General features: G+C 33.4%; 3 protein-coding genes and 1 long non-coding RNA gene across 4 annotated transcripts; 1 reads left to right on the plus strand and 3 right to left on the minus strand.

The window, feature by feature from the left end:
• Window positions 1-790: 790 nt before the first annotated feature.
• Window positions 791-2,047, plus strand: LOC106374847. Its single transcript, XR_001275116.3, has 4 exons — window positions 791-1,170; window positions 1,270-1,376; window positions 1,495-1,751; window positions 1,827-2,047. It is a non-coding gene; the product is annotated as an uncharacterized LOC106374847 (long non-coding RNA).
• A 4,149-nt stretch (window positions 2,048-6,196) lies between these two features.
• Window positions 6,197-6,652, minus strand: LOC125579966. The gene has a single exon (XM_048743888.1). It carries the CDS (start codon window positions 6,650-6,652, stop codon window positions 6,197-6,199), a length of 456 nt encoding a protein of 151 aa, XP_048599845.1.
• A 2,858-nt stretch (window positions 6,653-9,510) lies between these two features.
• LOC125580712 (plant UBX domain-containing protein 12-like) lies at window positions 9,511-10,228 on the minus strand. Its single transcript, XM_048745709.1, has one exon. It carries the CDS (start codon window positions 10,082-10,084, stop codon window positions 9,653-9,655), a length of 432 nt encoding a protein of 143 aa, XP_048601666.1. The 5' UTR covers window positions 10,085-10,228; the 3' UTR covers window positions 9,511-9,652.
• Window positions 10,229-18,585: 8,357 nt separating this feature from the next.
• On the minus strand, window positions 18,586-20,418 carry LOC125580713 (endo-1,3;1,4-beta-D-glucanase-like). The gene is made up of 7 exons (XM_048745710.1): window positions 20,170-20,418; window positions 19,993-20,014; window positions 19,628-19,754; window positions 19,425-19,515; window positions 19,192-19,281; window positions 19,005-19,105; window positions 18,586-18,937 (listed from the first exon to the last, which is right to left on the minus strand). The coding sequence occupies exons 1-7, from the start codon at window positions 20,315-20,317 to the stop codon at window positions 18,797-18,799; spliced, it is 720 nt and encodes a 239-aa protein (XP_048601667.1). The 5' UTR covers window positions 20,318-20,418; the 3' UTR covers window positions 18,586-18,796.
• Window positions 20,419-22,495: the final 2,077 nt, after the last annotated feature.

Consider the following 22,495-nt stretch of genomic DNA (forward strand, 5'->3'; position numbering starts at 1 on the left):
GGGATAGTATGATATTGTTGACTAAAGCACCATATATAAATTTGAATTTGGAAGTTTGTTGCGATCCAATTTAAAACAATGAAAATGATATAGACAAACAAGAGAAAAGTTGATAGATTAGTTTCAGACTACGAACAAATGGTAAGATTTTCCATTTATGTCAGGATGTGTTCAACGACAAAGACGTGAAAGAAACTTAACTCCCGAGGGTATGGGTGTCTATGTACAGCGAAGAAAGTAAAGAAGGTGAAGAAGATCCAAAGGTAGCTGTGCTGAAAAGGATCTTGGGATCACTTGGAGTTGAAGTTGAGGCGCTTGACCACATCAGAAAAGAAGCAGACGAAGAGAAGATTAAAAAAAAAATGAAGAAGGGAGAAGAGATAAGAGATGGTTGAGGAAAAGGAACTTTTTAAGTTATTGCATGCTCTTAACTCGAATCTGTTTGGGAAGAAGTATCTGTCGTGTTGGACGATGTCTGAGAGGATAACGAATTCTCTTCGTAAGAGTAAGGAATTGGTTCTTCACATTTTTACATTTCTTTTTCCATTAAATTCTTTCCAAATAACATTGCTACAAAATCTACCAAATATTGAATAACACTAGAATTTAAAAGAATTAGTAAATTGATTACAAATTTGTAATCCAATAACACAAGATTTTGAAAGAATTGATGAAATCCTTAATTGAATAACACTAGAATTTAATGGAAACTATAATTCCTTCAAATTCCATCAAACTTCTAGATCCAATACCCCCAATTTAGTGTGTAATGATTTTTTATATGGGCCGATTATTAACTCTAGCCCAATAGCCCTTACTCTCCAATATCGTCCTCTTCAATATCAAGCATGCTCTTCTCGGAATCAATAGCCCTTTCGGTTTCCATGGAGGAGTAATCTCTACATCTCCCCATCTTAACTCTATGGACCATTAAAGCATCAAAATCATAACACTTCATTTCTTCATTCCTATATATACCATCATGGTAAACACAGAATCCCTTCATCTCTAATACAGTCTCCGCCGTCATAGATTATACCAACTCCTCCAAAGTGTCTGTCTGTGGTGCTCCAGTTCCTGAAGCCGCCGTCCTCCTCCACTCAACGTTGGACTCGCTCAACACCAAAGGGTGAATTTATGGAAATCACTCATCTCTTCTTAGATGAAAAGGTAACTAGATATTTCTTCTATCACCATTGATATGTTGCTTCTCTTCTATAATCGATTGTCTAACTCTGCCTTATATGTCTCTTCTGACTAAATATGCAGGATTCCATGATTCACAGGTTCATTCCCGCTGGTTGTGCCAATCACTACTGTTCTTCATTGATTGCTGGTTCAGATTTGATAAAATTAACTGGATTTTGAAGATTTTGGTGAGGATTTTTTTTTTTGACATTTTTTTTTTTTGGTGAGGATTTTATTTGGGAGTTTTTGATAGTATTTTCTTTTTAAAAAAATCCTTACAAGAGGAGGACGTGTGTTGTATCTCAGTTTCATCCGAGGAAGATATTCTTTTTGAGAAAGAAATATCAGTTGAGATTGGACATGGGAGTGTGCTAATGAAGAATCTACATTCCTTTGCTCGGGAAGAGGTGAATAAAACCAGCTCACTCTCTTCAGTTGAAAACAAGTCATTCATCAGTGAATCAGTGATGCATACTCACATTCCTTGAAGCGTGTTGATATTGGAGCAATAAGAGAGATTCAAAGTATGTTGGAAAAGCAATAAAGCAAGAGCAACTCAAGAGGTAAAATACCCTTAATATATATCTTCAAGACGTTCTGTACATAAACTCAAATGTTTTTTTTTCTATTGTTGACAGGACCAAGACTAAAACTGGAAGAGTGCTTGTCCTTGGGAGCTATAATTCATCACTTTGTAGTATAGACTTCAAGGTGTGTTTTAAACGACTCTGTTAATGTGTTGAATATCTGCATTTACAAGTCTCATATTTAAGAATTTGTGACAATGGCCGTGAAAAATGATACTTCATTGTAGGATGTTATCAGCTTTAACGAGTTCATAGAACAATTCACCGAGGAAGAAAAAGTTCATAAAATTGAAAAAACTCTCAGTGTTATAAAATAACTTATGATTTTATAGTATTGAGAAATTTAAATAAGAGTAAAATTTATACCCGTAGGAGAAGATAACACTGATATAGAGAGAGAGTGTTTCTTATTAAAGGGAAGAGAAGAGTTTTCACTGTGTTTACAAACGAACGCAAACGTTCGTATATATAGAAAGAAATTTAATGTGCAAATAGTACAGCGGACCCCACATCTTTTTATATTTTCAACAAAAGCGGCTCCTCCCTTTTCTTTTTACTTTCGTAACACTCCCCCTTGGAGCCGGTGTCACTATCCGCTCTCGCTTAACGTCTTTGTTGCCTCGTTAAAAACCTTTCCAGGAAAACCCAATGGGAAAAACCATAGTAAGGTAAAAAGAGTACAACTACGTAAGCTCCCCCTCGAATAAGCAGTCATAGATCCTTCTGATGACGCATTCCAATGTTATGGATGTGTTTTCTGAATACCGAGGTAGGGAGTGATTTTGTGAAGAGGTCGGCTGCATTGTCGCATGATTGGACATATCTTACTTCAATCTCTTTCTTCTTCACGAGCTCTTGAGTGTATGAGAAGAACTTCGGATGAATATGCTTCGTTCTATCGTTTTTGATATATCCGTCCTTTGTTTGAGAAACACATGCTGCATTATCTTCATATAAAATAGTTGGTTCTATATTTTCGTCAATTCCACTGCTTGAACAGATGTGTCGGCTTATTGATCTTAGCCATACACATTCTCTACTTGCTTCATGGAGTGCAATGATCTCAGCATGATTTGAAGAAGTAGCCACGAGCGTTTGTTTCTGAGAACGCCAAGATATAGCAGTGCCTCCGATCGTAAAAACGTATTCTGTTTGCGATCGGGCTTTGTGTGGATCTGAAAGATATCCTGCATCTGCAAAACCAACCATTTGACCTTTTGAACTTTTAGGATAAAACAAGCCTAAATCAATGGTCCCTTGGAGATAACGAAAAACATGCTTAATCCCATTCCAATGTCTTCGAGTTGGGGATGAGCTGAATCTTGCCAAAAGATTCACAGCAAATGATATATCAGGCCGTGTACAATTTGCAAGGTACATCAGTGCTCCAATTGCACTTAGATATGGTACTTCCGGACCAAGTATCTCTTTTTTCTCCTCAGGTGGTCGAAATGGATCACTTTCAATATTAAGTGATCTAACGACCATTGGGGTGCTAAGAGAAGTTGATTTATCCATGTTAAATCATTTCAACACTCTTTTAGTGTATGTGGATTGATGCACAAATATATCATTTTGTGAATGTTCTATTTGTAGGCCAAGACAATACTGTGTCTGTCCAAGATCTTTCATCTCAAATTCTCCTTTGAGATAGTCTGATGCCTTTTGTATTTCCTTTTGAGTTCCGATAATATTAAGATCATCAACATAAACCGCGATTATTACAAATCCGGATATTGTTTTCTTGATAAAAACACATGGGCATATAGGATCATTCACGTATCCTTCTTTTATTAGATGATCACTGAGACGATTATACCACATACGTCCAAATTGTTTTAACCCATATAATGATCTTTGCAATTTTATTGCACATAACTCTTTAGGTTTGGAACTTAATGCTTCTGGCATTTTAAATCCATCAGGAACTTTCATGTAGATATCAGTATCTAATGATCCATATAGATAAGCTGTAACAACATCCATGAGACGCATCTCTAGATTTTTATCAGCTGCTAGACTCATCAGGAATCTAAACGTAATTGCATCCATAACTGGAGAATACGTTTCTTCATAATCGATTCCAGGTCTTTGAGAAAAACCTTGAGCCACTAGACGAGCTTTGTATCTCGTAATCTCATTTTTCTCATTTCGCTTTCGAACGAAAACCCATTTGTACCCAACTGGTCTCACATCTGCAGGTGTGAGCACAATAGATCCAAATACTTTTCGTTTATTAAGCGAATCAAGTTCAGCTTGTATTGCATTTTTCCATTGTTCCCAATCATGTCTCTTTTGACATTCATAGACAGATTTTGGTTCTGGATCATCGATTTCTTCATTTATTTCACTTGACACAATATATGAGAAAGCATCATCAAGGTCATTTTGTTCATTTCTATTTCATATCCTTTTATTATGGATGTAATTAATAGAAATCTCATGATTATCTTTCGATTCATGATGCTCTGATTCATGATGCTCTGATTCATCAGAATCCTTATCATTTATTTCTTCCAAAATATTTTCTTCTGTTTTGGGTGCATCATATATTTCAGTTTTCTTCTGTTTCCTAGGATTCTTATCCTTAGAACCAACAGGTCTACCACACTTCAGGCGTGTTTTTGGCTCTCGTGTGTCATCCTCCTTTTCTTGTTCATTTGACATTTTGATACGAGCAGGAGCATTTGCAGCTGGTATATGAGATTTAGTTACCGTCTTGGTATCTACAAATGCATCAGGTAGCTGATTAGCTATACTCTGTAAATGTATAATTCGTCGAACTTCTAGTTCTGACTCTTTAGTGGGAGGATCAAGATATAATAATGAAGGTACACTCCATTTGATGTCATTTTCTACATTTTTGTTTTCTCCCCCTAGAACTGAGAATACTTTCTCATCAAAATGACAATCGGCGAAACGTGCCGTAAAAACGTCACCAGTCTGTGGTTCTAGATATCGTATAATTGATGGAGAATCACAACCAACATATATTCCCAATCTTCTTTGTGGTCCCATCTTTGTACGTTGTGGTGATGCTACAGGCACATATACCGCACAACCAAAGATTCTAAAGTGGGAAATATTTGGTTCTCGACCAAACGCTAACTGTAGTGGGGAATAGTTATGGTATGCACTCGGTCTGATCCGAATGAGTGCTTCTGCATGCAAAATGGCATGTCCCCATACAGAGGTTGGAAGTTTTGATCTCATGATCAATGGTCTTGCAATCAATTGCAGACGCTTGATTAAAGATTCAGCCAAACCATTTTGCGTATGAACATGAGCAACCGAATGTTCAACTTCAATTCCCATTACTATACAATAGTCATTGAATGCTTGGGATGTGAATTCACCAGCGTTGTCTAGTCTAACTCTTTTAATAGTATAATCAGGAAACTGTGCTCGCAATTTGATTATCTGAGTTAGGAATCTCGAAAATGCCACATTTCGAGATGATAATAGACAAACGTGTGACCATCTACTGGATGCGTCAATTAATACCATAAAATAGTGGAATGGTCCACAAGGTGGATGTATAGGTCCACATATATCACCTTGAATCCTTTCAAGGAACTTTGGTGATTCTTTATCGATTTTGGTTGGCGATGGCCTTACGATCAATTTTCCTAGAGAACATGCAACACATGTCATTTTATTCCCTTGAGAAATCTCCTGGATTTTCAGTGAATGACCATGTGAACTTTCTATGATTTTACGCATCATTGTAGTGCCTGGATGGCCAAGGCGATCATGCCATAATGTGAACTCTTCTGGGTTTCGTTTTACTACAAGATTTGATTCGATCTCATCGATATAAGTATGATGTATTCCTGAAGGAAGTTCTGGAAACTTTTCCAATATGTGTTTTCTGCCACATTTCTCAGAAGTTACATACATGTATTTCTTTTCATCCTCAGTTGCAGACTGAGTATCATATCCGTGAAGATATATGTCTTTGAAACTCAACAAATTCCTTTTAGAACTTGGAGAATATAGAGCATTATTTATGGAAAATTTTGTTCCATTTGGTAACGTAAAGTTTGCTTTACCAGTTCCTTCAATCATGTCTGCAGGACCTGATATTGTATTGACGACAATTCTTGTCGGTTTTATATCAGAGAAATATCTCTTTTGTCTCAGAATAGTGTGCGTCGTTCCACTATTTGGTATGCATATTTCACGAATCCGTTTCTTAGATTTTTGCTCCATTTGCATTCTGATCCATTTATGAAATTGTCATAAATATAAAAAGAAACATAAAATTCATTCATATAAGGAAAAACACAATAATTATACATTAAGGTGATGTTAAAACATCATTATTTGTTTAAAACAGGAAATGTAATAATTATACATGACAATATTGAAAACTATTCAATAGTCTTATTATAAGCATTTCGGCTCTCTTCAGGAGTAATCTAGTCCAGCTCATTAGCGAAGTCGGAGGCATCGAGGTACGATGTCCCTTCAAAGTTTTCAGTGAGGTTCACTTCTTTAGTTTTGCCTTTCGTGGACTCTTGATATAACTTACATAGATGTGAAGGAGTACGACAGGTACGGGACCAATGTCCTTTACAACCACATCTGTAACACACTGTCTCACGCTTCTGGGTGGTATCCTCTTGAGTTTCTTTACCCTTGGAAACTTGCCCGGGTCTAACCCACTTGTTAGATCCCCTCCATTTGGGATTGTAAGTTTTTCCACGTTTGTTGTTGAAACGGCGGCCATGACCTCGATTGGCCTGGTTTCTCCTTTCCGAATTTTCTATCGCCGTGGCATTCACTTCAGGGAATGCTTTGGCTCCCGTAGGTCGGGAATTGTGGTTTTTGATCAAGAGCTCATTGTTCTTTTCAGCTAACATGAGCGCAACCATCAGTTCAGAAAATCTCGTGTACCCGCATTTTCTGTAAATTTTGGGCAAGAAGTGAAGCTGTTTGTGGAAAGTGATATATGTTTTATTCATCATTTCTGCCTCAGAGACAGGATTACGACAATACTTCAGGAGTGCAACTATCCTCAGGACAGCGGAATTGTAATCCTCAACCTTTTGAAAATCTTGGAACCTCAGATTTTTCCACTCTTCTAGAGCGTGAGTGAGGTTGATTTGTCTCTGGTTATGGAACCTTTCTTTTAAAGTTTGTCACAGTTCAGCTGGGTCCTCAACGTTTGCATAGTCGTGCGTTAGATTTTCATCTAAATGCTTCTTCAGGAAGATTATCGCTTCGGCTATATGTTCGGGTGGTGATTTGTTACCGATTACAATTGTTTCGGTTATCTTTTTCATCACCAGATATGGTTTCACGTTTGTGACCCACCCGACGTAATTTTCGCCAGTTATTTTCAGGGCCGGGAACTGGAGTTTCTCGATGTTTGCCATTTGTATTTCTAAAAAACACAAAATAAAATATTTTATTAGAATTTCGTAATTTTAAAACGAACCATTTATATTGATAATACACGCAATTACAAGGAGAAGCGATGTAAAGAAAATTAAACCGATATTCATCTTAAATTCACTCTGAGTAAATTCTCCAACGAATAAACCATAAATATAAACACAAATAAAAATGGCACATAAAAACAAAAGTGCGCGAATCATCTTTCTTGAAATGAAATAGAGTGAAAATGAGTTGTATTTATAGATGAAAATTATTGTTCATGGCCGTTGGATTGTGACCGTTGGGGTTAAATCGAATGCACTAAAATCAGTCTGAAAATATCGTATTAAACAGTCAATCAATTCTATAAAATTTCATAAAAGTAAAAATTATGGCAATGAAATATTTATGTTATGACAACAAATCATGCGACGGCTCAGCCGATCAATGCAGAGTAATAAATAAATTATACGGCGGTTCGGCCGACCAATTAATAACAAACAGAATATAAGGTGGCTCGGCCGACCAATAAATAATAAACAGAATATAAGGCGGCTCGGCCGACCAATAAATAAATTAAATTACTAGTAAATAATATAGGCGGTATTCCGGCCATTATAGCATGATATAAATAATAGTAGAGGCGGTATACCGACCATTATAACATGGTATAAATGATACAAATAAATTTTACCGAATCGCAGAGTGATCGTGCTGATAACGTGTTATAAAATAATTTATGATTTTATAGTATTGAGAAATTTAAATAAGAGTAAAATTTATACCCGTAGGAGAAGATAACACTGATATAGAGAGAGAGTGTTTTTTATTAAAGGGAAGAGAAAAATTTTCAGTGTGTATACAAACGAACAAATTTGTGCAAATAGTACAGCGGAACCTACGTCTTTTTATATTTTCAACAGAAACGGCTCCTCCCTTTTCTTTTCTTTCGTAACACTCTGTTCTTTTTTTATATATAAATATAATACCAAATGCATTTCCGAGCTCAAGAAACTGTTTGTTGAGCTTATCTCTATGTATCTTTTCACGACCGTTTGAATATTCCGGCAAGAAACTGACTCTTTCTTCACTTCCACCATTTTCTAAGGCCTGAAAAAAAAATAGCAACTGAAAACAACGAAAAAGCTTGAAACTAATACATTTTCAAAGCCTCAAAACCTGATATAAGAAGAAGAATGAGGATTCATCAGATAAGGGGAACTCAGAAGAAGTTTTGAGCTTCTTGGTTTACTCCATTGCAAATTAATAAACTATCTTCCTGAATAAAAAGGATATTTTAAGAGAGCAAAGATAAGTTGGTTTCTTCTTCTTCTTCTTGGTGACTATATAAAAACCGCGGTGACAATGGTTGTGAACGCCGCCGAGTCAAATCAATAACTTGCTTAATAATACTAAAATCAATAATAATACAGAACCTAATGCAAAACAGCTTACCCCTCCCTGCCAAGGACTTAAAATACTAAAACATATTATGATTTCAAACATGTTGATGATGGTTCATGTGTATGGTTAAGTTAAACTCATTTAGTATGATGAGGGACTTTAAACTACTGAGCTCAGGTACACTCTAGAACCTCAACGATGTCCGCATATAGTTAATCAATTCAAAAAACACAACATAACACATCATCATCTTCAGATTCTTATATAGATCAACGATAATGCCAATGACCCCGGGCTTGCGCAGGGCTATGCCCATAGTATTTATAAGTGGATAAAAAATAGAACTCTAAATTAATATATTAGATATATACAATAATTGATGAACAAGTAATTTCTAAGTACAAGTATAATATTTTATAAGATTTATCTTTTATAATGTTCATCTATATCTAACATTTTTGGAAGGCTTGTTCATGCTAATACAAACTTTTAAATAATTTAAAGAAATTACGAAAATAATTAAAACTTATTTATTAATCCATCTGATAATTTCTTATTTCCTTTTGTCAAATGAGATTTCTTATTACGGGCGGCTACAAAAAGACTGAGAAGAACATAAAACCAAAGATATAAACAATAATGCCAAGACGGCCTTACATCTCAATTACATTAAGGCTAAGCAATGACACCTTGGATAACAAAGAACACAATCCGTGATCGGTACCACAACTAGTCCGGAAATGCTGAGCCTTTAAAGTGTACGGAGAGCAAATCATTTGTAAAGCAACACTTTTAATCCAAATAAGAGCTTCATGCGAGAGAAGGCATGATATGGTTAGAGACTGCGATAAAGAGCAAGATAACGGCAAGAGATGTCTCTCGCATCAAAGATTGGCAAGAGACTGATCCGAACGTCAAGATAGCAGAAAACAAAGACAAGAAAGATATCTTAAAGGAGAAGATAGACTTTAAAAATGAAATTGACTTGTAACCAATGTTATGCGAAGACGATTTGATCGGATACTTAACCCTATAAACTGTTCAAATCATAGAGAAACTAAAAACCAGATAATCAAAAGTAAGTAAGTTATTCACACCCAAATCACAGAGATCAACGAGTTAGCAAGCCCAGAGTCTTCAAAACTCGTCTCAGATCCGTAATAAAGACTCTTGTACTCCCCAGGAACCGCCTGAATCAGCTTGAAAGATCTCTCCCTCCTCTCCGATTCATCCATCAACGAATAGCAAAACGACCAGAGAAGCTGAACAGACTCTGATCTGAGGAAGTTCCTCTGCACTTTTCTCCCGTCCGGTAACCGAACGCACAGCCTGCACAGAACGCTCCGATCCGAGTCGCTTTTCGGCTCTTCCGTCAATTCCGGGAACCCGATCACCGAGTTCGGAGATGGACATGTTGGACTCTCGCCGTCGGGGAAGTTCTTTGGGCGTTTGGGATCCACGAAGGGAGATAGGTTCTCTAGTAATGATTGGCACTCGAGCACCGCGAATAATCTTTTCGCCATCGATCGCCAAAGAAAACCTAATTTTATCTTTCTCAGGTGCTCAGCCGAAGAAGCAGGAGCGTTCTTGATTTTGCGATTGCAGCTTTATATACAGAGGCGTGGAGATAGAGAACGCCGTTACCCTTTTTTTTCCTTGTAAATAAATTTTCAGATTTTTTTAGTCAACAAAATGAATTTATGGATATTCGACTTTTTTTATTTTATTTTCCCTTTTGTTGTGTAAGTACCTTTTTCTTTAATGAGAAATTTGGCCGTATAACCATCAAAAAATTTATAATTCAATCTATATTTAATTCCACAAACTATAAAAAAATTACTAAAATTTATATTGCTTGTAAATTGAGCTTTGGTTCTCCAAAAATGTTAACTTGTGTAGGAGTCTTTCTTAGCTCTACAACGTTTTTTTTAATGTTTTTTATTTCTTCTGTTGAAGTTTATTCATTATAAAATACAAGGAAGATTATAAGATAAGATTTAATGATGGAATATAAAGAGTCCGAAGATCCAAACATCCGAAAACAAAGTCCTAAACACAGGGAAAACATAGCCCTAACCAAGGGTAAACTTTAAGTTACAAAAAAGAAGAAGATCAATCCAATTCTGAGAGAGACGTTCAGCAAATGAAGAACTCATAACAAACCCCAAAACGCAAGGATAAATGGTTTTATTTACTGGAAGTAAAATATAATACTAGCTTATCGGTTGTTTTCTTTTACAAATTTATAATTGCGAAAACAGCTACAGGTTCATGATAAATAAATTAAATTTGAAAATATAAGGAACTGATAGGATTTATATAGTTTTTTTTTTAAAATATTCACTCTATAAGTAGTTGATAATCAAGCTTCGCGGATTTTTGTTTTCATTTATTTTTATATAAATATTTTGTTTTCAATTCTAAATTGGTATATATTATAATATATATGTGTCTATCAATTTTTAAAACATGTAAGTCGTCTAGGTTAAAAGTCAATTGCAAAACTACCCTAAATGGACGACTTCCTAGAAGTCTACAGACGAGCTCGGTGGATGTCGTCTGCGTTAATGTTTAATAAAATTTCATTCTCTCTAAGACTATAAAGACGTTTTAACATTTTATAATTAATTCATGTATATTAGTCGACATTTGAGCTCTTGAATGAAATTCATAACTAAATTGGTTCTACGTTAGTTTTTATAAATTTTTTAAGTAATTTTAAAATATGTTTATATAAATTTCAAAAGTGTTAAGTAAGTTCAAGAATATCAAGTAACATTGTTTAATGTGTTTTTTTAGATCATAAGATACACTTTTTACCTTTCTTGAAATTTGAAATTTGCCGCTTATATTTCAATTTTCCGCTTTAAATTTAAGTCTTACGAGAAGACTTCTCATAAGACTTCTATTGAAATTGTTATATATTTGAACTTATGTAATGGTTTATCTTTTCTGAATTTGACTAAGCATTCTTGAGAATTCTTCTCTCTTAGTTGTAATAAATTTGATTAATTTTTTTGTGTTATTGTGTTTTGCTATTGAAATTGTATCAATAATTTCAATTATGTCAAGTAAGTAATTTTGGCAAGATAATATTGTGGAAAATGAACATATTTACCGGTTCTTTTCTTTAACTTTTCTTCAAATTTACAAAAAAAAAAAATCACAACTAAAGGATTACACATGCAAATCACAAACCAGACCACAAACAAAACTATTATAGATCATTCCTCTACAAAGACAAGCTTGGACTCCACTTGATATGGAAGAAGACTCCGTCAGAAGACTTCCAGATCTAAAAAACATGCATATAAAAAAACCGTTAAAATGGCTTAAAAACAAAGAAAATGAGTGGAATATTAGATATATATATATACTTTTATAGAACACACAACGTACATATCCAAGTGGAATATGAGAACCATCTAATTAAAACCTTGCAGCAAAAAGATAGATTAGTGAGAAAGACATGAGACAAAAATGAAAAATTCATATAAAGTTTGGTGATTTCAAGTAAGATTACAGTGGGTTTGGAAAGTTTTTGTTTGGGAAAAAGATAAGAACTTCATGCAACAGGAGGTTACCCAATGAAGAAAAATCTGACATAAAAACTTACTAAAACGCTCAGATCTGTTATGAAATGGAGACATGGGAGAAGACTCCGTGAGAAGAAAACTTCTAGCCCAATATATTTTAGAAGACTTCCGAGAAAACTTTCCCGAAGTCTTCCAGATCTGAAAAACATGCATATCCAAATCCAGTTGAAAAACCTGAATATCCAAAAACTTTCAAATGGATTAAAAACAGAGAAAATGAGTGGAAAATTAGATTGATCTATCTTTATAGAACACACAAAAATACACTAAAATTAATAAGTGATATCATTTTCTCCCTCTATAAAATTGTGTTTTCGTTCTCATTTTTATTTCATTGATATGAGTTTTGTTTCTTTGTTTAACTTCTTTTATGAATTTGTTGAATTACATAAGTGTCAATTTAAAAAGATCGACATCTGTAAAAATTAGTTCAACTCCATATACATATCTAAGAGTCAAATGTTTGAAGAAAATCAGCAAACTCTATTCAGATGTTAGTGTTCAAATCTAATATATCAAGCTGTTATAGAATATAAGTGCATACTCGAACTATAAATGTTTGTCTAGTATATATTCACCAGTTTGGTCTAAAAATCATCTAATTCTAACAAATTACTTATTTTTATTAGGGTTTTTTTGCAGAATTGACCTACAACTTAAAGTCAAACACAAAACTAATCTCCTTTTTTTTTGGAAATTGGTTTTGCCCTATTCACCCCACAAGTTCATATAATTCACGAAAATGCCATCAATTTTTTTTCTTTTTTTCGAAAATGACATTTTTACTCTCTCACCCTCATCATCTTCAAGTAATTACAAGATTGCCATTGTCATCAATACCCCAACCACCATGAACAACCAATTTGAAGCTCTTAATGCTCCCAAAATCGAGTTACCCTTCTTCTTTTTCCATTCTTGTGAACTAAACACAACATATCTCTCACTTTCTCTCCACAATGAGCTAAAAAAACTCAAGATTTTGATTCTACACTTTTTAGGGTTCATAGAGTCATAGAAGCTAACGATTCTGGGTGGGTCACTTTCGTTTGAGATTCTGTGTGCTTGGAGAAGCCTTATGTGTGCTAAGGAAGTTATCTCACCAATTTAAGGTATGAAATCGAGTTTTTTTTCAGATCTGTTCGTCAGACGACTTACATGGGAAGTCGTCTGGCTGTAGACGACTTACCTGGAAGTCGTCTGGTCAACGCATAGGTTATTTTTGCAATTGACTTTGAAATCAGTTTTCTGAGACGACAGAAAGTTAAGTCGTCTGATTTTGTTTGGTTACAAAAAAATCTACAAAGAACCTAGACTACTTACATTTCAGTCGTCATAGGTTAGTTTAGCATTTGACTGGATTATTTCAGAAGTTTGACTTTCCCGGACGACTTACATTTCAGTCGTCTGGTGAAAATTGAAATATCAATATTTAATTAACACTAGACGACTTACAACTAAGTCGTGATAGGTTAGTTTTGCAATTGAAAAAAAAGACTTCAATATTTAATCATACCCAGACGACTTACAATTCAGTCATCCACCCGACGACTTACATGTAAGTCGTCCAGGATTTTATTCCGAGATTCTGGTCAAACCTCGTAAATCGTGGACGACTTACATGTAAGTCGTCTGACGGACGACTGAATTGTAAGTCGTCTATATATAATTAAATATTAAAGTTTTTTTTTCAATTGCAAAATAACCTATGACAACTTAATTATAAGTTGTCTAGTTTTAAAAAAATATTATTATTTTAATTTTCACGGGACAACTGAAATGTAAGTCATCCAGGAAAGTCAAACTTCTGAAATAATCCAGTCAAATGCAAAACTAACCTATGACGACTGAAATGTAAGTCGTCTAGCTTTTTCGGAGTTTTTTTTTAACCAAACAAAAGTAGAGACATATTTTTCAGTCGTCTGAAATAACAGATTTCAAAGTCAATTACAAAAATAACCTATGCGTTGACTAGACGACGTATAGTTTAGTCGTCAGGAGTACTTAGATTGAAGTCATCCGCTTCGATCTATAATAAACTTTCGTTTTCTTTGTTCTAAGTTTGATAATGTGTTATATTTTGACTTTTTTAGATGATGCGTCAGTTACATGCAGTGTATGGAGAATGGTTGTTGAAAGATGGATGTTGGAATTGTGTGGTTGATCATTTCAAAGGAGCGAGAATGTTATTTTTGAGTGAAGGTTCGACACATGATGATCTTGTTGCAATGGCTCAAGAAGATTATAACCTGGACATGAACACATAGTCTGTGGAGTTAACCTACTCATTACAACAGATGGCTCCAGACCTTCCTCCTATTCATGTTACAAGTGATAGACATGTTTGGCATGACACTTGATTACACCACTTCATACAGAGCATTGTTATATGCGCAAGAAATGGTGAGAGGATCAGCGGAAGACGGGATACTGAAGTTTATTATTTCATTGATTTGTTTATTATTGATTAAAAAGGCTACTGAAGTTTATTATTTCATTGATTTGTAAATGTGTAAACACATTGTTAGCACATGTATTACATTTTGGGAAACATTATTACTGATTTTACAAAAAATTCACAGCTAAAAGAGTAGACATGCAATTCACAAAACAGACCACAAACAAAACTATTATAGATCATTCCTCTACAAAGACAAGCTTGGACTCCACTTGATATGGAAGAAGAATTTGTCAGAAGACTTCCAGGAAGTCCAGACGACTTTCAGGAAGTCTAGACGACTGAAATGGAAGTCGTCTGGAAGACTTCCTGGAAGTCGTCTGGAAGACTTCCTGGAAGTCGTCTAGTGCATTATATTTTAGACGACTAACATGTAAGTCGTCTCAGAAGTCTTCCAAATCTGAAAATCCTGCATATCAAATCCAGATCTGAAAAACCTGCATATCCAAAAACGTTCAAATGACTTAAAAATAGAAAAAATGAATGGAAGATTAGATAAATCTACCTTTATAGAACACACAAAAATACATATCTAAAATTAATAGATCTACCTTTAAATGAGTGGAAGATGAGTATCATCTGATTAAAAACCTGCAAAAAGATAGATTAGTAAGAAAAACATGAGACAAAACTGAAAAATTCATATAAAGTTTGGTGTTTTCAAGTCAAAGAGATTAGAATGAGTTTAGAGAGTTTTAGTTTGGGAAAAAAGTAAGAACTTTATACAACAAGAAGTTACCAAATGAAGAAAAATCAGACATAAAAACTTACCAAAACGCTCAGATCTGTTACGAAAGGGAGACTTCGTCAGAAGACTTCCATGAAGTCCAGACGACTTCCAAGAAGTCCAGACGACTGAAATGGAAGTCGTCTGAAAGACTTCCTGGAAGTCGTCTAGTGCATTATATTTTAGACGACTAACATGTAAGTCGTCCCAGAAGTCTTCCAAATCTGAAAATCCTGCATATCAATTCCAGATCTGAAAAACCTGCATATCCAAAAACGTTCAAATGACTTAAAAACAGAGAAAATGAGTGGAAGATTAGATAAATATACCTTTATAGAACACACAAAAATACATATTTAAAATTAATAGATCTACCTTTAAATGAGTGGAAGATGAGTACCATCTGATTAAAAACCTGCAAAAAAAGATAGATCAGTAAGAAAGACATGAGACAAAACTGAAAAATTCATGTAAAGTTTGGTGTTTTCAAGTCAAAGAGATTAGATAGAGGTTGAAGAGTTTTAAAGTGATGAACATTACATTTTTGTTGCAGCCATTTGAGAGGAGGAGAGAGAATGTGTAAATTTTTCTTTATATAAAGAGACAAAAACTCTAATTAGGTTAAATATTTTTGATTCAGACAACTTCCTAGACGACTTACTTGTAAGTCGTCCAGAACACTTTAATATTTTTAGCGGGAAATTAAAATATTTTTAGTGGGAAACTAAACTAGAAGACTTCCCAGACGATTTACAAGTAAGTCGTATGGTTTAAATTATTTAAGCGGGAAAATAATTTTTTTAAAAATTTTAGGCGGGAATATTTGGACGACTTACATGTAAGTCGTCTGTTTTAATTTCTTCACCAGACGACCGAAATGTAAGTCGTCTAGACCCTAAACTTAATTAACTAACTAAACACTTCATAAAATCAAATTAAACTTCAAAGGTGTTTACTATACACAAAAATAAACATGTATATAAAAATTAATTTTTCAAAAAAACATTCAAGCTTTCCAAAATCTAACCCTAAGTATACATACAATACTACAACATATGTTGCCAAACCCTAGACCAAAGAATATCATGATTCACTACCTACACTCATCTATGTTGAAAACAATTCAATTTTGTTATATTTTAATTTATATCACTTAAAACTGTTTATAATTACATGATTTTAATTTTTCGCTTATCAAAATATTTTTTTTTTAAAATTTAAAAATTATTTTTAAGATCAGCTACACCAGAATACTTACTTTGAAGTCGTCCAGACGACTTCCAACTTCTCAGACGACTCAGACGACTTACTAGGGCTATATTCGTAAAAATGACTTCTGTTTTTTTGTTTGGTCACATGGGGCTGAGCTGTAATTTCACAAGGCTTTTAGGTTAGTTTTGCATTTGATTCAAGTTTGAGTATAGGTTTGGGGTTAAAATCAAGTTGTGGGTTAGTTTTGGCAAATTCCCCTTTTTATTAACCTATGATTTTGAGGTTTATTTACTTAAGAGTATACATGTATAAATATACGTAATACTTTACAATTCTAGTATATGTAAACTATGTATAAACTAAGAACTGTTTGATTAATTAAATGTTAAACCATAAAAATTATAATAAATAGTTCAAATCTCTCATTCTTATAATTATAATAAAAAGATAGAGTATTAATGAGAAACAAATATTAGACGAATGACCAAATCTCTCACTGTTCCAACAAAATCAAAAGGAGATGATTTGAATTTTGTCATGATGTTTCATTAAAAGCTTTTTAGGAATAAAAATCAAGACTAAAATATTTAATCTGAATGAAATAATTTATCTAAAGTGCTTCCAATATTAAAAATAACTTCGGTTCGAAGAAGAGTATTTCTGGATTTTTCAAGATCAAATAACATATTAGAAACCATCTATTTAGAAAATATTTTGTATACATAAAAGTATATACATTAAAGTAAGCACATAAATCAAAACCAATATCTTTTGTTTATTTAATCACATAAATAAAAACCAATACCTTTTATTTATTTACATTATTTTTTTGGTAAATAAATAAAAACAATCATTTTATTTATTTTATATGGTATATAATTAAACTTTAGTGATATTTACATAAATATATATAGTATATTTTAGTATAAATATTTATTATTGACACTTCCTACTCATATGATTTTATTAACATTTTTATATTTTATGTAACAAAAATTTAAACCGTTAATCACAAAACTTTTAATGTAAGATTTATCAATACAAATTTCAAAATTATAATATTAAGATCTCAATAATTTTTCAATGCAAATTTTGAAATTAACATATTTTTATATAGTATATAATTTAATTTTAATGATATTAATATATATATTATATTTATATATATATATATATATATATATATATATATATATAATATGAGTATCTATTAATGAGACTTCATATTCATACGATTTATGATCATTTATATCTTGCTTGAACAAAAAAATAGTTAAACCATTGATCATAAAAATTTCAATGTGGGACTTTTACCATTTTTAGTATTTTATAGTCGATTTTAAAATTTTAAAATATAACATATAAGAAAAAATCTAATTTTTTTTATTATATGTTTAATGTGATTGTTTATTTTTTAATAATATAAAAATAAACAAAAGAGAGAATACAAAAATTGTTATCAAATATGTATTATTCGTAATCTTTAATTGTCATATATAAGTTAATAATATTAGGTAATTCCGTATCTTTTATTTACGGAAATAACTGAGATTATTCATTTGCACACTACTAATCAATTTGATAATTAGTTTAATAAAAAAATATAATATATATTTGTATGGATCAACTTATATTTCTAAAGATTCTAAGAATCATCTTAGCGATAACGCGTGGCTACGAAAACATGTTGTAATGCTCCAAGATTAACATATAGGGGAAAATTTATTACTCTTATTATTAAATTGAATAACTCTATAATGGAATTAAATTTCACTATAATTGTATTCTGTTTTGAAGTTAAAATGAAGTAATGGACAAAAAATAAATGCATTACTTCATATATAGAGTGAATTTATTTTTACTCCACTAAAGAGTGGAAAACAAAGTAGTGAATGATCATTTTTTAACTTTAAATTCTGTTTCAGAGTAAAAAGTAGAATATGGTTAGAGATAGTCTGAGTTAAGAAGACAGTGATATCTGTTGCCATATGTACAAAGATGATGAGAAAGGGTAAAGTTTTTGCAATGATAAAATATTGATAAACAAAAGGCATCACAGGCCAAACTCACAAACATAGCAACAACATACTTATTTTTTTATTCAACATACCTATAGACAAGAACAGAGAGTGGAGAGACACACACAACCCAAGAGTTTTATTATACTTATTACTTCTCTCCTTATTCGCTATTCAACAAACAGTAGCAAATGTGAACACTTAAGAGATAGCCTTTTCTCAATCATTCATTTGACGTAAGTCACAAACCAATCAAGCATCTCCTTGTGAGCTTCTTCAGCAGCTTTAACCGCCTCTGGATCATTGATGTCATACCGAGTTGTCCAACCGTGTGAAACATTGGGGAAAATCTTCACATAACTACCCACCTACACATTCTCAATAAAAGTTAGTTAAAAAGGCACTGTTGAGTTGCAGAAGAAGCAGAGTCTCTACCTCGGGTTTAGAAGCAAGAATCTCCTCAAATTGCTTCACGAGTGCTGGTGGGGTCAAAAAGTCATCCTCAGCTCCTAGTATAGCTATTGGAACCTTCACATCTGCATGGAACCGTGAAATCGATAAGGCATAAACCATGGAACCAGACCAATCACAGTTGTTTTTAAAGCACCAAAAGTCACTTTACCCTTGATATCATCGACAGTGACATAAGTAGGATGAAGCAAAACAGCTGCTTGGATCAGCTCTTCTTCAGACAATTCCACAACCACTTTTCCTGAAAATCATTATTTATTTAACACAAAATAGAGAGAATACAGTAATATGCATCAGACATTTCCAAAAGAGAGTGTATTTAATACAACATAGGTGATAAATGCGTAATAAGGAGAGTATATCAAAAAAGACATAAAAACTCACCACCCCAGCACATCCCTGCAGCTCCAATGGCAATTATGCCTTTGTTCTTTATGGCTTCAAGTACTGGCTTTGTGTCTTCAAACCCTTTATCCTAAAGAAAAGAGAACATGAACTGGTTCAGATGGAATCTTTGAAAAGAACAGAACAAGATGACATAAAAATCTAGGGGAACAACTGAAAAAAAAAGGGGATAAGGAACGAACAGGGCCATGGTCTTTGATCCAGACAGGGACGGGTCTGTCTTGATGAGAGGGATCATAAGGATCTCCGTAGAAGAAATCAGGAACCACAACATAGAATCCTGAAGCTGCAACCTTGTCCGCAAGCGCCCTTAAAAAACATAACAATTAATAAATTCTAAACATTCATTTGTGGTTGTGGCGAAAACAACAAAGTAGATGCAGAGAATGCAATTAAACAATAACTCAAAGCTTATTAAAAAAAACCAGTAACACATTCACATCTTATCTACTGATATATACTTCAGCTTGTTCAAATTCAAAACCAAACCAAAACTATTTCAAACACAAATTCAATATTGATGAAGAGAGGAGACGTTATATAATACCTCAAGTTTGGAGCTTCATAGCCTGAAGAAGAAAACACAAAGCTGAAGTCAGAACACAGATATGAGAAAGGATCAAACCAACAGATGGGTCTAAATAAAAAGTTTCCCTTTTTTATTGTCTCGAAATTAAACACACGACTTTCAATTAGATCAAAGACAAAAAAAAGTAATGTTTACCATAAATATCCGAGACGAGGAGGACGCACTTGTTGGAATCTGGAGAGCCAGAGACGTATACATCTAGGCCACCCAGCTTCTCCACATGACCCGACCCGGAGAGCGGGTTAAGAACCGGCGGGTTTTCGCAGCACTGAGGTCCCAACATTATTGTTCCTCAGAGTTGTTGAGACAAAAATGGCGACCAAACTTAGCATATGCTTGCTTGTTGTGGTCTATTATTATTAAATAAGAGTTGGTTACGGTTTAAGACACTTTAACAGACTTTTATTTCACTTTTAGACATTTTGCTTATGATCTAACGGTCAAAAACTTTTATTTTATTTTACACACTTTTTTTGACACTTACAGTCAAGAAACAACTAAAACGGTCTAGAATAATGATTTTTCTCTCAAAGTCTCTAGAAAAAGAATTTCTTACAGAGACATTTATTGCAAAGATTTGCAACAGAAGCAAATAAAGTCACTTGAGTAAATAAGTTATTGCTTAGACATCTTTGTCTCTCTGGACCTAAAGGGATCAATTGAGGACTGAATGTTTTAGATGGCAAGGCTGTCGCAAAAATATCTTGGCTCTCTTATCTGAGGTAGAAGGATCACTTTGGGTAGTATTTATGTGATTTACAGATTTATTTTTTTTTTGTCTTAAAATCATTTCGAATGTAAAATTCCATTTAAAAAAAAATGGAGTAAAAATAAATATGAAATAAAAATGATGCAACCCTACTTCCATTTCCATTCCTTAATAGAATAATGAACAAATAAAAAACATATTATTCTATTTATGGAGTAAATCCCATTATGAAGTGAGAAATAAAGTGGATTAAGAGTATTTTTTACTCCATACTTTTACTCTATTTTGGAAAAAAAAGGTGTTGGGTTGGAGATGCCCTAATAGAGTAATGAACAAATAAAAAATAGATTACTCCATTTAAGGAGTAAATTCCATTATGGAGTGAGAAATAGAGTGGGGTATGATTATATTTTACTCCATATTTTTACTCTATTTTGGAGAAAAAAATGGTGTTGAGTTGAAAATGCCCTAATAGAAACAAATTGTTTAGATTTGATGAACATGATCGCAAACCCAGTCGATTGGCCAACCTTTACCTCTGAGCTAGTTTCATTTTGATGCCTACAAAAAGGCTTCTTAAATTTTGGTATCTCAGCATATCCCCAGGGCCAGGGATCAATGTGCAGACTCTCTTATAAAGGAGGCGAGAAACAGCAGTATTTGTTTTTTCATGTAAATCAAATCCGGTCTTGATTTCGAGTACGGCTTGATCTAACTATATGGATGTCTGACAAAAAAAAAACACTTTTGCTTATATCATTAACAGAAGAGAGATGATTGAGAGTAAGAACCAAAATGGGTTTACATATTTTAAAGCATTCCTTTAGCTAAACTGAGGGAAAGAACCTCTCACAACTTCATCATCTTCAAGTATTTACAAGATTGTCATTGCCATCAATACACCAACCACCATGAACCACCAATTTGAAGCTCTTAATGCACCTAAATCGATTTACACTCATTCTTTCTCAATTCTTATGAATTAAAAACAACATCTCTTTCACTTTCTCTCCATATTCATCCAAAAAACTCAAGATTTTGATTCTAAAATTTTTATGGTACATAGAGCCATTAAAGCTTGCGATTCTTGGTGGGTCACTTTTATTTGAGATTTTGGGTTCTTGGAGAAGACTTATGTGTGCTAAACAAGTTATCTCACTGGTTGAAACTATGAAATCATATATATTTTTTCAGATATGTTAGCCCAGACGACTTCCGGGTAAGTCTTCTGGCTGTAGACGACTTACACGGAAGTCTTCTGGTCAATGCAGAGGTTAGTTTGCAATTGATTTTTAAATGTGTTTTTAGAGACGACTTACATGGAAGTCGTCCATCTTTGTTTGTTAAAAAAAATTCGAGACGACTTCCATGTAAGTCGTCTAGGGTAAACGAGTTCGTTTTGCATTTGACCGGATTGTGTCAGAAATTTGACTTTTCCTGCACGACTTACACATAAGTTGTCCAGTAGAAAATTAAAAATTTAATATTTTGCTATACCTAGACGACTTCCATGTAAGTCGTTTCAGATTAGTTTTGCAATTGAAAAATAAAACTTAAAAATTTATTTTTTTCTAGACGACTTACATGGAAGTCGTCCGTTAGATGACTTACACGAAAGTCGTCCATGATTTTATTCCGAGATTCTGGTTAAAATTTTCTTATCTTGGACGACTTCTGTATCAGTCGTTGGACGGACGACTTCCGTGTAAGTCGTCTAGAAAAAAATAAATTTTTAAGTTTTATTTTTGAATT

This window comes from Brassica napus, chromosome C1, assembly GCF_020379485.1.
Source record: "Brassica napus cultivar Da-Ae chromosome C1, Da-Ae, whole genome shotgun sequence".
Lineage (NCBI taxonomy): Eukaryota > Viridiplantae > Streptophyta > Magnoliopsida > Brassicales > Brassicaceae > Brassica > Brassica napus.

Bases quoted from the DNA above. Each gene is read 5' to 3' on its own strand.
- LOC125580713 (XM_048745710.1), bottom strand. From the start codon at position 20,317: ATGTTGGGACCTCAGTGCTGCGAAAACCCGCCGGTTCTTAACCCGCTC. The intron at 19,516-19,627 runs GTTCGTTCCTTA...TCTTTTCTTTAG, and splicing joins GGATCAAAGACCATGGCCCT to GATAAAGGGTTTGAAGACAC. The intron at 19,282-19,424 runs GTGAGTTTTTAT...AATGATTTTCAG, and splicing joins TGCAGGGATGTGCTGGGGTG to GAAAAGTGGTTGTGGAATTG.
- LOC125579966 (XM_048743888.1), bottom strand. From the start codon at position 6,652: ATGGTTGCGCTCATGTTAGCTGAAAAGAACAATGAGCTCTTGATCAAA.
- LOC125580712 (XM_048745709.1), bottom strand. From the start codon at position 10,084: ATGGCGAAAAGATTATTCGCGGTGCTCGAGTGCCAATCATTACTAGAG.